The sequence below is a fragment of the Dipteris shenzhenensis genome, chromosome 2 (assembly GCF_047967505.1).
Source record: "Dipteris shenzhenensis isolate YYH24624 ecotype China chromosome 2, Dip_SZ_1.0, whole genome shotgun sequence".
NCBI classification, from domain to species: domain Eukaryota; kingdom Viridiplantae; phylum Streptophyta; class Polypodiopsida; order Gleicheniales; family Dipteridaceae; genus Dipteris; species Dipteris shenzhenensis.
Window position 1 is genome coordinate 34,195,948 of NC_141597.1, and position 13,446 is coordinate 34,209,393.

The window sequence follows — 13,446 nt, forward strand, 5'->3', positions numbered from 1 at the left end:
ACAACAATGCAAGGTGTTATCTGTTTAATAACAGCCACATCATATTCATCCAAGACAGCCAATTACCACAATTTATGCTCTAAGAAAGCTTAACCACTCGCCTGCATCTTGGCTAGCATGTTTCCAGAAGTACATGTTCAAATCATGTTTCCTTTGTTGTGAAAAAGTAATGATAAAATAAAACATTGAATGCTTTCAATAATGAGAATAGTAACATATTACATTAACTGCTCTTCATGTTGTCAGAAGTCACTTTTTTCTAAAAGTTATTAACTCCATAGCACAAAAAGCATATGTCATACAAAAAAAAGTTGATAGAAAAATTTGATGCTTTAAAATATCTTCCAACCAACCCTTGGAATGATTGTACAAAATGTTTTTTTGTGCATTGCCAAAACATGGAAGCACACCTATATATATCATCCGCTTCCAAAGGAAATATAAAAAAGGCATCTAGGCTGCCTACTAAATGCTTCATGGGTTTCTTCCACCTTCAAAAAATACAACTTAGTGTAGCATCATGCAAGAAAGCACACCTACATATATTATCCGATTCTGAAGGAATTGAAAAAAAAGGGCATCCAAGCCATACACTACATACTTGATGGGTTTCTTCTACCACCCAGAGCTTGAAACAATTCAACTTTTGTCAATGCAGGCTGATGCATAAACTGATGCACCATTTCAGTTAAGCCCAAGACAACAATAAACACGAAGTATATGTGCTTGCAAGGCATGTAGGGACTTTTTCTTGCTTCCCTTTCTGTGAAATCAAGGCATGTGCAACGTGGAAACTCTGAAATCAAGACACTATATGTTAGCCCCTTAGACATTGATCCTGTTGTACGAACATGGAATACATGCACCTCATGTGGAATAATGATGTTCTCTCTCACCACCTCCCCATTTTCTGTAACTGCCTTGTGTATCCTTTCGTTGAAATCTTTATTCAACTTACTTCTCCATGAAACAAGCTTTCCATCACGATGAGAAGGGCGCACATGGCTAGGTGTATGGATCTGCTGTGCATAAGGAGGTCCCATCACACCAATAGAATCATCACTATTAAATACAAAACCTGCCCTTACAAGGGCACCCCTCTCATCTACAGTCATTGATGTCCCACTTGCAACCTTCCATACACCTGGAGAGACCCCAGGAACACCTTGAATGGATTTATCCACGTTCCATGTATGGGTGACAGAAGTATTACAAAACCATACAAACTGCTCTGTCACTCCATGAGAATTTTGCCTTCTTCCCTTAAAACAAGGGGCTGGCACACCATAACTTGCACTTCTACCAAGTGCATTGATTAGTGCCCCACATCGTCTCCGACTCTCTGCCAAGTAGCCAAAGCATGTGACAACGCTATGTGGTTCTGTTCTCCTGATCGCCCAATTGGCTTCATGAATATCTATCTCTCTACAAACCACGTCCTGTGATGGACTTTTAAAATCAATTTGTCTTCTTTTTCCTATCACTCTCCTTGTTGTCACTGTCATGTATTATGGTCGATGACTATCATTTGCATGGACCGATGTTGAACATTTTGAACCCCTCTTTCTTCTTATGCTCACCGATTCTGTTATTGGCTTATTCATCTCAGGAGATTGTATCCCACCCTCTTCAATCACTATGTGTGATAAATCCACAAGCCTATTTCTGTCCCCTTTACCAGACCCACTACCATCAAGTATTCTTCGCCGGAGAGCATCCGAATTTGGTCCTGTAACCAAGTGTCTTCCATTCATAAAGGCATTGTAGTGGGCACTCTGAAGGACACTCATTGCAAGATCTGCTGCACAAGCATCATACAATGTTATGTGTTTTGCATATCCATGTGCTGCTCTCATGCTAGAATGTTTTGTCTCTGAAAGGTTCACTGTAGGAACAAATCCAGAGTGCTCTTCTTGCTACAAGAACATTCCCCCCCACTAGTTGACTCTAACATCCCACCAAGCAAGCCACGTATGCAATGTTGGTAGCTCACCCTCCTTCACATGAATTGGGGACCAATACAAATTCAATGTTTGTTTGCATTGGTCTGCAGAAGTTGAAGTTGTTGCCTCTCTCCACTTCCGACATAGAAGTTTATGCTCCTCCTGAAATTGCAGCTTAATGCATCGTCTGGTGTGCTCAACCATGCTCATCTCCCAATGGAAAACACAAGTTCTTTCTCTACCATCCATCACATTTTCCGGTCCCCCATTGTAAACAGTGCGGACAGCCAGCCAATTTGCTCCTGCTCCATCTGCCATGAATCCACGGAATTCAGGTTTTTCAAAACCATTCTTCTCCATTGTATTGTTCAGTAGCTCCCAGAATCGAACTTGAGCATGGTTATCCTCCACCTTGAATTCACATATTGCTATAGTTAATAGTTCCCTTATGAATGGGTCATACACATGAGCACCCATTGTTGACCATCCCCTCACTCGATGCACATGGTCAAAATGAACCCATTGTGATCCCAAGCTCCCACCAGGCCGCATGCGATTCACTAGATCAACTCCTGATCCTGGACCAATGGTCGACATTTTGAAGATATGTGGTTGTTGTTCATCTTGCAATTGTTCAGGAAATAGGATACTTTGTAGGTATGGATATTTGCATCTCCTCTTTAAATCAAGTATTGAATCCATTCCACCATCCCCTCCTCTAGCCTCACTTCTTGCGCTCTGCACCACTCTCTGAAGCCTCCTTCTCTGGGTCATTGGTGTAATGGTTTCAAGCACTTCTTTGAACTTTTGATCATCTAGCGGCTCCACAACAACCCCATCCTTTGCTAGCATCATCTCCATCACAAGGTCTTGTGCCACAGACACCTCGATTTTTTTGCAAGAGGAATTTCCATTCAACCTTGCACGCATTGAAATGAGATCATCTACTTGCATTTCCTTTGCTCGACTTCTACCTTTTTCAACTGGATGGTCATGGAAACCCACATGCACTGCACATCTCGTTGTCTTCACTCGTTCATGGGGAAAGCAATAATATATAATAGCACTGCATAGGTAAACACACTCTGGTATTGCATCACAATGCTTGCACACAAGTGACCCCAAGGCTGGATCAATGGGACCAGGTAGAGGAGGTCTCCTAAGCTTTCCTTTCCATTGTGTATCATTTAAAACTCCCATTCGTTCAAGGAAAGGACAATCCAAATTACAAGATCTCAAATAACTTGAACATCTACTCATTCTCACAACACCATTGAAGCAGTCTTGCGAACATGTGGAATATTTTGTCCAAACATGACCATCAGTATTCTGTTCCATTCCAGACATTGGTGAACCCTTAGGCATAGGTGGAAGTTCGAAGACAATATATCCATCATAAGTTAGAGGAAGCTCAGTAACTTTCTCCACTCGAACTGCAGATTTGAGCGCAACATGAAGAGAACTATTCAAAGGCATCCTCTCTATCAGTGAAACCACACTATTTAGTTCATGATTCATAAAGTCACCATGAGAACCTCTTTTATAGGGCATGTGAACTCTTAAGGTTGATTGTTGGCTACCACTAATCTTGAACCCTTTCTGACCATCCTCTAAGTTTACCACTGGAAGTACAATGGCAAGCTCATCTATTCCGATTTCTTGATGCAGCTCAATGTCCTCGTTCTCAATGTGAAAGTGTTCCTTAAGCTCCACCAATGAAACCTCCAAGAAAGGAGTGTCAAAACGAATGGTCAATGATTCGTGTTCTCCAAAGCGAATGAAAACTGAGAAAGGCATGATTCAAATGCTAGAGCCAAGATGTAGCACCAGACGACACCAACCAAAGAACAAGAGAAAAGCTAGCTACAGAAAGGGTCTGGAAGCAGGGAGGCAAAAGAAGAAATGGCATAGATGTGTTGGAGACCGAAGAGAATGGAGCAAAGAGAAGTGTTGAAAGAGCCACTGAGAGGGATTATGGGAGAGAAGAGAAGAAGCAAGTTCGTCTCTGTAAGTGTCAAATGCAAATGGATGTCACTATTAGCATCCAAGGTGGTCGTTTAACTGCAAGTCTTTATTTGAACAAGATGCCTTCATGCATTTCATTCAGTAAGGGTGTACATTTAATATAAATGAATAAAAAGAGAAGTAACTTTCAAATTTATATAATTGAACGACTAAAATATCAAGAAAAAAATTAAAGATTTATAATTACTATATTTTACTAGAGTAATAGTTAGAATGAGTAGTATCTTCAAATCCATATCTAAAATGAAAACTATCAAAACGTGTTAGTTTACTTCACATTTGCATGAACGAGCAATATTACTATTTCCATCATGAGTCATTACAAGGTGTTCTCCTCACTATTACAAGGGTTATGCGGTTTCTGGCGTTACCCATACCCACGTCTTCTCCTACCGTCTAATAATGACCAGGCCTGCAAAATCTGATAAAATCGTTTCTCTAAAGGCTAGGCCTGCCATTGACTGAGCGTTGGGCGGGATGACAGGTCCATTGGAATTCGAGTGGAGTAAATGCTGAGTAAATGCTCATAAAAGAAGAAGATCTCAAGAAGAAGGAAGCAGACGCGAGGCTTCCTTCTTCACTTCCGCCAACCAATGGCTCGTCCACTTCGCCTTCTTCAATAGCCGCTCAGCCGCTCCACTTCCGCCAACCAATGGCTCGTCCACTTCCGCCAACCAATGGCGCCCGAATCTTCTTCGTCTTCATCTGTGTGTGTGATAACTTCTACTTCCTCAACTCCCCCTCAACCCCTCGTCTCTGCTCCCCCTCATCCGTTCCCTCCCCCAGCTCGCCTTCCTTGCCCTCCTCCCTCCTTCGCCTCATTTTGATTGTTCGTGCTCTTTCTTGGAACTCCAGTAAAGCCAGTTCCACTATAAAACTCCCTTTGCTGGAAGACTCAGGAAGCTGCGTAGGAATCGCACAGTGGCGCACTGCTCAAAGGAAGGTTCACTACATCTCGAATGAATATTGGAGTTCGTTGACACACTGGCAGCTACCACTGGGCATCGGATTCTTAGAGCAACTCTTTTGAGGAGCCTGGACACGACTATAAGAGGGTTGCAGCAAAACGTATGGTCTATCTCGCTTCCTTTTCCCAAAACGAACCTTCTCTACCACTTGGGATACTATTCACGACTCGGCTGTTTTTCAACTTGATTGTGATTTTTTGATTCAAGGAATAGGGGGAAAAAGTTTCCTCTTTTTCTGCACGAAGCCTTCTACTTAGATCCTGTTGCCATACCTTTTACAAGCTCTATCTATCTCCCTCCGTTCTTTTGATTGTTTGCTTGAATTTACTACCTGTTGTATGATTGTCTATACATACTTTTTTGCAGGGAGCTACGCTTGGAGGCTCTGATGTGAGATTTCGGTTCTCGACTTTGTTGAGAAGTCATCTACTACCAACTACTTTATAGCTTGCAAGTAGAGACGCAACGCTTCTCAAAAACTCGAAGATCAACAAGAGTGCCCCAAGTACCTTCCCTTTCATGCGCTCATGTTTTGGCGAATTTTATTACATGTGTGTTTTGTTGTTGGGCAGCTCGGAAAGAAATACAGAAGAAGGGTTGTGTGTTGACGATGCATTGCTGGGATAGAACTGGACATGAGTCCTCCCCTTGTAGACGACGATAGTCGCTCAGAGTTCACGAATGATCATAGTACCTTCCTGCCCTCTCTTGGCTGTGGTGGCAGTTGGACTGCCTGGGGCAGCAAAAGAGGCAGCGCATTAATGCGCTGCCTCTTTTGCTGCCCCAGGCAGTCCAACTACCACCACAGCATTTGGAGCGGATTAGATTCTTGATTTGCTAGATTGGCTAGAAGGTGCTCTATCTGTTTTTCGGGTTCTCTATCTGTTTCATAAACAATGGCTAATGAGCCGAGCACCTCGAACCCGCTTGACGAGAGAGATCCTGGAAGATCGAAGATCGACCGACCCCTGATAGATTACACGTGACATCAAAGGCTGTGGTGGCAGTTGGACTGCCTGGGGTGGCACGATAGCTTCTTTTGTGCTGTGGTGGCACGATAGCTTCTTTTGTGGTGTGGTGGCAGTTGGACTGCCTGGGGCAGCAAAAGAGGCAGTGCGTTAACGCGCTGCCTCTTTTGCTGCCCCAGGCAGTCCAACTGCCACCACAGCATTTGTTCTTTCCTTTCGTTCTTTCCTTTCGGCGCCTCGCTTTCATCTCCCTTTCTCTGGTGGCTTATATTGTAATGCCCATCGTTATGATGGATATTAGCTTGTGTGCCGAGGTGTCGTCTGCGGTGTCCTATAGAGTTTTCACTTCCAGCACGAACAATTCGTAAAACTCGCTTTATATTCAATGCTCTACACAAGCCCTTCTTTGTTATGCTCCTCTCTTCATCTTCAATATCTCCATCTCCATCTCCATCTCTATCTCTTTAGCTATGGCCGTCGAAACTGCTATCTACTTCCTTGATGTCCGTGATAAGGCCGTCATCTTCCTCGGTGAAGAATGTGCTGATAAATCTGCTGAGCTTTTCGAGACTTTCCACCTCCCCGGTGGCCTCCTCCCCCTCCAGGATATCGTCGAAGGTGGCTGGGTCGAAGACACCGGCTTCGTCTGGATGGTCACCCGCCGTAGCCAGGAGCACCACTTCAAGAAGGCCGACCGCCATTGCGTGTACGATGAGCTCGTCACTTGCACCATCACGGAGAAGCGGATGAAGGATATCAGAGGCGTCAAAGCCAAGGATCTGCTGGTCTGGGTGCCTGTGAACGAGATTTACATCGACGAGAAGAACCCGGATAAGATCACCTTCAAGAGCATTATGGGTCTCTCGCGCTCGTTCCCGACCGACTCCTTCGCCAGAGGGGCGTAAATGAGAAGCTACTTGCTCGGATAGTAAAGCGGGGTAGCAGCTTGTAGGATTTGTTGGTGTGTTCCCATGTGAGCACGCTTTCAGATCCTATATGTAGGCTATCGATAGCACGAATCGTAAAACGAATTTGACGATTCCTTCTGTCTTTGTTACCATTTATACGATTCCACTTCATCTATCAATTGAACCTTTAGCCTTTTTGACCTACCAACAAGTCGAGCAGGTGGCGTGGCGTAGCGTGGTGGCAGTTGTCATACTTGCTGTGAATGAACGTATAAGTTGTCATACTTGCATAGCCATTATCGGGGTCTGCAGCGAGTATCCCAATCATGATATAGCCGATTTGGCTTGTGGAGGAATATGCCAGCATACGTTTCATACTTGTTTGAGTAACGGCGATTAAATTTCCCAAAATCATGCTAGAAATGGCTAGTATTCCCGAAGCTATATGCCATTCATCAGACGGATATGAAAAAGTAATACCGAAAAGTCGAGTGGACGAGGCTGGAGCTGCAAGATGATTTAGATTGTCCCGCTTGCCTGCGAGCCGATTGTAGCAATGTGTTTGAGTTTCGTTAAGAGAGCCGTGAATCTACTGTTAGTCGGGGTTGTGGCCTCGCAAATCTCTGTTCTCACCTTGTCTCCCAGCCGTAACAGTAATCTCTTTTTTTTGTGACAGTGGTCACGGTAGCTTCTCCAATAACAAGAAACTCAACGACCTGGTCGGCCATCTCACACATTCTTCCATCCTAGTGCCTTACCACGGGTGGTGGGTATCACTCGAGTTTTGCTGCTCGCACTTGCATTTTGTGCTCGTCTTCCGTGGATTCTAACTCCATTATGGCACTCTCATGTGCAGGCGAATAAGTCACAGGACGCATCATCAAAATCACAGGACGCTCGTGAGGGAAATTTCGTATAGAGTGAGGCAGAGTATATCAGAAACGGGAGAACAGGAATAGGATTTTCTTCGTCCCCGACAGGCACGGCTTCATTATCTTGGGGCGATTCCTTCGCTGACAAATGCACCTATCGTATGTTGCACCTATAATTCCTGAAGGATTGGAACTAATGGAATCTACATCTCGGAGGTGGTGGCAGTTGGACTGCCTGGGGTGGCAGTTGGACTGCCTGGGGCAGCAAAAGAGGCAGCGCGTTAACGCGTTGCCTCTTTTGCTGCCCCAGGCAGTTGGACTGCTTGGGGTGGCAGTTGGACTGCCTGGGGCAGCAAAAGAGGCAGCGCATTAACGCGCTGCCTCTTTTGCTGCCCCAGGCAGTCCAACTGCGACCACAGCATTTGAACTGTGGGAAGTGTGGGAAGGCATACACACCATAGCCTGGGGCAGCAAAAGAGGCAGCGCGTTAACGCGCTGCCTCTTTTGCTGCCCCAGGCTATGGGATGTACGCCTTTCTGTATAGTCTAATTAGTCTGCATTTTGGCATCGGATTTTATCTCCTCGGGCTCTTCACCACTTTTTCTTGCTCCATTTTGTTTCGTTACTCCATTTTGCTTGCATTGCTCGGTGGTTGTTGCTTAGGACTCGATGGTGTTCACAGGTTTTTTGTTGACTTGGTTGTGTAGCAGCCCGAGGTATCATTTCATTTTATAAGACTTGCCGTCAAAAATTTGTACCCATATTCTACAAACCATATATACGAGGCATGTATGTGGTTGCTAGAGTTACCCAGAGTCATGCAAGGGAGGGGAACTTGGACTGTGAAGGGCAGTAAAAGAGGCAGCGCATTAACGCGCTGCCTCTTTTGTTGCCCCAGGCAGTCCAAGACCCGCTCCCATGTGAGGCATTCAAGTGATATTCAACTCTTGAACGGATGAAAGAAGTTCACAAAACAAATGAGCGAGTGCAAGTCCAATGTTCAAGTGTAGAGAGATAAGAGGAAAACTTTTAGAAAACCTTGTAGACCATCGGCATCTAGGTAGCATTTCGAAGACAATCCTATTTATGCTCTAGAATTGCATGAGAGACCAAAAGAGACAGCGCGTTAACGCGTTGCCTATTTTGGTCCCTCGGGCAGTCCAATAGTCCCCTCTTGCATAGCGATCAAAAGACCATGTGACCTATCCCTCCAAGAGTCCAATAGCATTCCAAAGACCATAAGACCTGTATACCAAAGCATACTTGGAGACAAAAGATGAAATAGTCGAAGCAACCTCTTGTGAGTATTGATACATGGAGGATTGAGTAGAAAAGCCTTGCTGAAAAGCGTTCATCAGAGACAGCTTGAGATGCCAAAAAGGACAGCACGTTAACACGCTGTCCTTTTTCGCTTCTCAAGGTGTCTTTTCATGAGGGTAAGGGGTAGGCATAGAAGTGCATATTTGCCACTGCAATTCCATATATCTAAGTGTATAGATACCACTACAAGTTGATATACTATGTGCATTGGAGATGAAACTTTTTCTTTTAGGACACAAGTGGGTGAATGTTCCCTAAACTGGAAATCAATTGCATTGGTAGATACATGTATTTTTGTCTAGATATGTAAAATGATATTTATTCATAAGTGCGAGTTTACACACCTTTGCATTCATATATGTCAGCAGTTTGAGATATTTGTCTGAAGCTTTTTCCTTATGAGGTGTACACACTTCATTATCTGTTTGGGGCTTTGCCCTCATGATATGTATTGCATATGTTTTCATAAACAAACCCTTTATCATATATATATGTGAAAAAGCTCTCATGTTTTTTTGAGCATATGGAAAGATTTGAGAAGACCTTTGAACCTGCCATAGGTTATACTCTATCTGTTGTTACATGTTGTTTCTTGTTTTTAGTTTTGGTTTTTATTGAAAAGGTTTTGAGAACTATGATTGGAAAAATGCCTTGTTTTTTGTCTTTTCAGGATGACAGGAAAAAAAGGCAGAAAAGTTCAAGTGGCACATTCTACAAAGGTGACAAGAGGAACAAAAGTAGATCACAATGTTGAATCATCATTAGGTGGAACCGAAGAGCAAGAAAGTGTGGTGGGTCTAGAGGTTGAAGTATCATCAACTCAAAGAGATGAAGGTCCAAGAGTGGAGGAGGATGAGTTGGATGATAGTGAAGTTCAGGTGGAAGGAGGAGGTGATGTGATTGGCAAATGTAGGATGCTTGATTCAAACCAGTGTCCTCGCATTCCCTTGTGTAGGTTGATACCTTATGCAAGGGTGAGAGGACTTCGTGATGATGTATCTTCACTTAAAAGTACATTTCAAGTGGAGGGCTATCTCCCGGAGAAAGGGTCTTTCATTGTATCTGTCTGCAAGAGTGATGGAGGGGAGATAGTTGTGACAGATGATATGAGGAAGAGTTGGTCTCCCACCTGGAGAGAGGTGGATGAGGAGTTTGAGAAAGATGTGATGTCTAACACTGACTTTCATTTTATGTCGCAAAAGATGTTATTTGTTTGGGAGGGCAATCATAGGACCACTGCATGGATGAGTGTTATCAAGGAAATCTTTCCTACAAACAAGAAAAGACATGTACGAGTGGTATGCACAATAATTGACCCAAGGAAAATTAGTGAGATTGCTCTCTTGGCAGGGCTACAACGAATGAATTCGTAAGTACATGGACTCTTTGAATCTTCTCCACATTTGTGTTTTATGCTACTTTGCATTTATTGATTGGGTTGTGTACTTTATTGTTTGTTTTCTAGCATGAATGAACATGCCATTATCAAACCCAGTCTAAGGGACATACTCATAAATGCACACAACATTTGTGAGTGTGACTCTATGGTGTTTATGAAAACATTGTCTTTGAGTGAGATCAAATCAATAGAGAATTGGAGGGCTCAAGAGAGTAAAGGGAAGAAGCCATGGTTTCCATTGACAAGAGGTTATCTGGCAAGGCTTGTCTTCCAGGTAGAATGTTGCATTTGTATTGATGCTTACTTCTTTATCACTCCTTTGCTTTCTCTAATTGGAACTTATGTATGTAGGTTGAGTACAATACAGAGCTTAAAAAAGCAATGGACAAAATATCTACAAAGCTACCTTTAGATCAAAGGGGAGAGGCAGAAGGAAAGTAGCGTACCATAATTCAAAAGAGAATTGCTGATAGGATGGGAAAGGTGTGAATTGAATTTTCTATACTTTGTTGCATTTATTTTGAAGTTAAGTGACTGACATGTCATCTTTGGATAGGTGTTGAATTGTATAGATCCTGGTCTTGGAGAGGCTTGGTTGGAAAAGTTGTTTGCCTTGCGCTTTGATGGTGCGGACTCTTGCGTGACATTGGAGAAGTTCCAACTCATTGCAAAGTCTGATTTGAGATTAGAAAAAAAAAATATTTTCCTTTCTTTGTTAGAAGCCACTAAACCTATGCGAGACATGTACTTCATGCCTGTGGGCGACCTTGAGTATAGAGGGTGTGTTTCTTCTACCAATACAAATCATCTTTCATGGTGTTTGTTTGTTTCTTGCCAATAACATGACTCTTATTTTTTTATTATAAAATTGCGTCAACTTTTACTGTTTAGGTGGATTAGTAGAGAGATATTTTTGGAGAAGGTGGAGAGACAGTCATTGAAAGTGCTTGAAGATTTGAGGGTAATCACAACAATGGGCATGCCTTTGGATACCCCTAAGGATTACACATTGCAGCAATACATGGAGGATATAAAACTGGAGGGGAGAAAACATATGTTTGTGGTGCTAAGATCAAAGGAAACAAAGATGGAGAGCAAGGGTGGAAAAAAAGGAGATGGACTATCTGAGTTGGACATGGCTGCCCATAGGGTGGTTTATAGGTATGTTGTCAATTCATTCGAAGGTTCATTTTTCATTTGTCTATTTTTGTGCTATTGATTCATGTACTTACACAATCATTGATGGTTGTTCCACTTGATTTTTTGACCTTTTGATGGTTTGGGACATCCAATTTTTTTGTGTTTCTTGGTTGATAGATATCTCTCCCACTTGGCAATAGAGAAAAGGATCTCTGACATTCCAAATTTGTGCAAGAGTTGGGTGGAGATTGGTCATGCTGCATGCATGTATCCACCTGGCATGCACCGTCTCTCTCAATGGGAATTAGCACATTGTCCCTGGTGGATAGATTTTCCTAAAGGACAAGTACTGGTGCGAGAAAGAGACTTGTACAATACTTATGCTTCACAAAAAGCCAATGAAGCAAGTAAGGACAAAGTGGAGGGAAGCTCAAGGAGAGATAAGAAAGAGAAAGAGAAACAAGAACATCCTCCAGAAAAAGGTAAGGAAGATACAATATGATTGTTTGTTGATGCTGTCTTCAATTTGTTTTGACATTGCATTAATAAGTTTATGATTGTTCTCTTTCTAGATGAGGGACCATCTAGTCCTATGCGGCATGAAATGGATCACATAGAGAGTGCAGGTAAGGGTGTTGTTGTGTTCTGCATATGTAGTTGTTCCTTTAACACTAGTTTTACTTGTAATTAATTTGCTTTTGCATATAGGTGGAGAATCAATCTCGGGACTTGTGAAGCAATACGTGTTCCATCGATCACAGTCACCTGACATTTCCTTGGCCCGTGGCATCACACCTTTGTTTGCTTGTACAGTTGGAGATTACATTGCAATGGGCAAAGACTTTGCTGACTCTAAAAGAAATGATAAGTATGCTATTTTGCATGAGTTTTTTATTACAGTGGCTAGTCGAGATCAGGACTACAAGAGGATGGGTAAGAAGGTGAAGTGGGCTTCAGATTTTATATTGCTCGATTTTCCATCTGGCTATCCACTTGATGAGAGAGGATCCACTCCTACTTGGAATGTCTTGCTCGAGGACCATGTGCGGCATGGGCTTGCAGTTGCATCAGCTTCTTTGTCTGATAGTGGTTGGTTGGCATGCATATGTCCTTTGGCAGGTAAGGCACAATACCACAATTGACATTTCACATTTTTGTTTCCATTCTACTAGTTTTAAATAAAATTAATTGCTTGTAGGACAATGTATTGGTTGGATGGAACGGTTTGCATATGTCCAGGGCTTGGAGGTTGTCAGACGTGTGATCATTCATGACAAGTTTCCATATGGATTTTGTAGAGAACATGATAAAAGTGTTAAGGTAAGCTACCATTCCATGCATTCTATGTTTGCATTCCATGATAAAAGTGTCTTTGACAAATGTCTCCTCGTTGGTCCTATGCATGCTATGTTTGGAAGGATAAGTCCTATGCATGCTATCTTTGCCATCTTTCATGCTATAATGCTTGCTAGTTGAAGTCAATATACTATACATGTTTTTCTCCATGTGGTTTCCAGATGCAATCTTCAGTATTAGCTCTAATACGTAGAGCAAAGAAGAATCCAATAGTTTTTTGGGAGGAGAGCTTTCCACTTTTCCAACAGCTTTTGATTGATCCACGTGAAGATGTCTGGACTCATTACATACCTCCCTCTGCAAGGACAATCGTGCCTATGTCTTCTCAGCTAGCACGAGGTGGACTAGAGAGGAGTAGTTTTTTTGTAGGTTGCATTATGTCTCTTCTCTATGTTCCTGGAGGGCTGGTTCTAGAGATGGGTTGTGGTACAGCCCCTCTTATGCGTGCTTGTCAGGCCATTGGAAGGCCTTGTTTTTCATTTGATTCAGACAACAGTATTATGGCTAGCATTGTTGAGCCACTTGTGGCAGATCGTTCTGGAAAACG

General features: G+C 42.9%; 1 protein-coding gene across 1 annotated transcript; it reads left to right on the top strand.

Annotated features, from left to right (window-relative positions):
- The first annotated feature begins 6,374 nt into the window (after positions 1-6,374).
- LOC147904666 (uncharacterized) lies at positions 6,375-6,837 on the top strand. The gene has a single exon (XM_087398137.1). The coding sequence runs from the start codon at positions 6,375-6,377 to the stop codon at positions 6,807-6,809; it is 435 nt and encodes a 144-aa protein (XP_087254263.1). The 3' UTR covers positions 6,810-6,837.
- Positions 6,838-13,446: the final 6,609 nt, after the last annotated feature.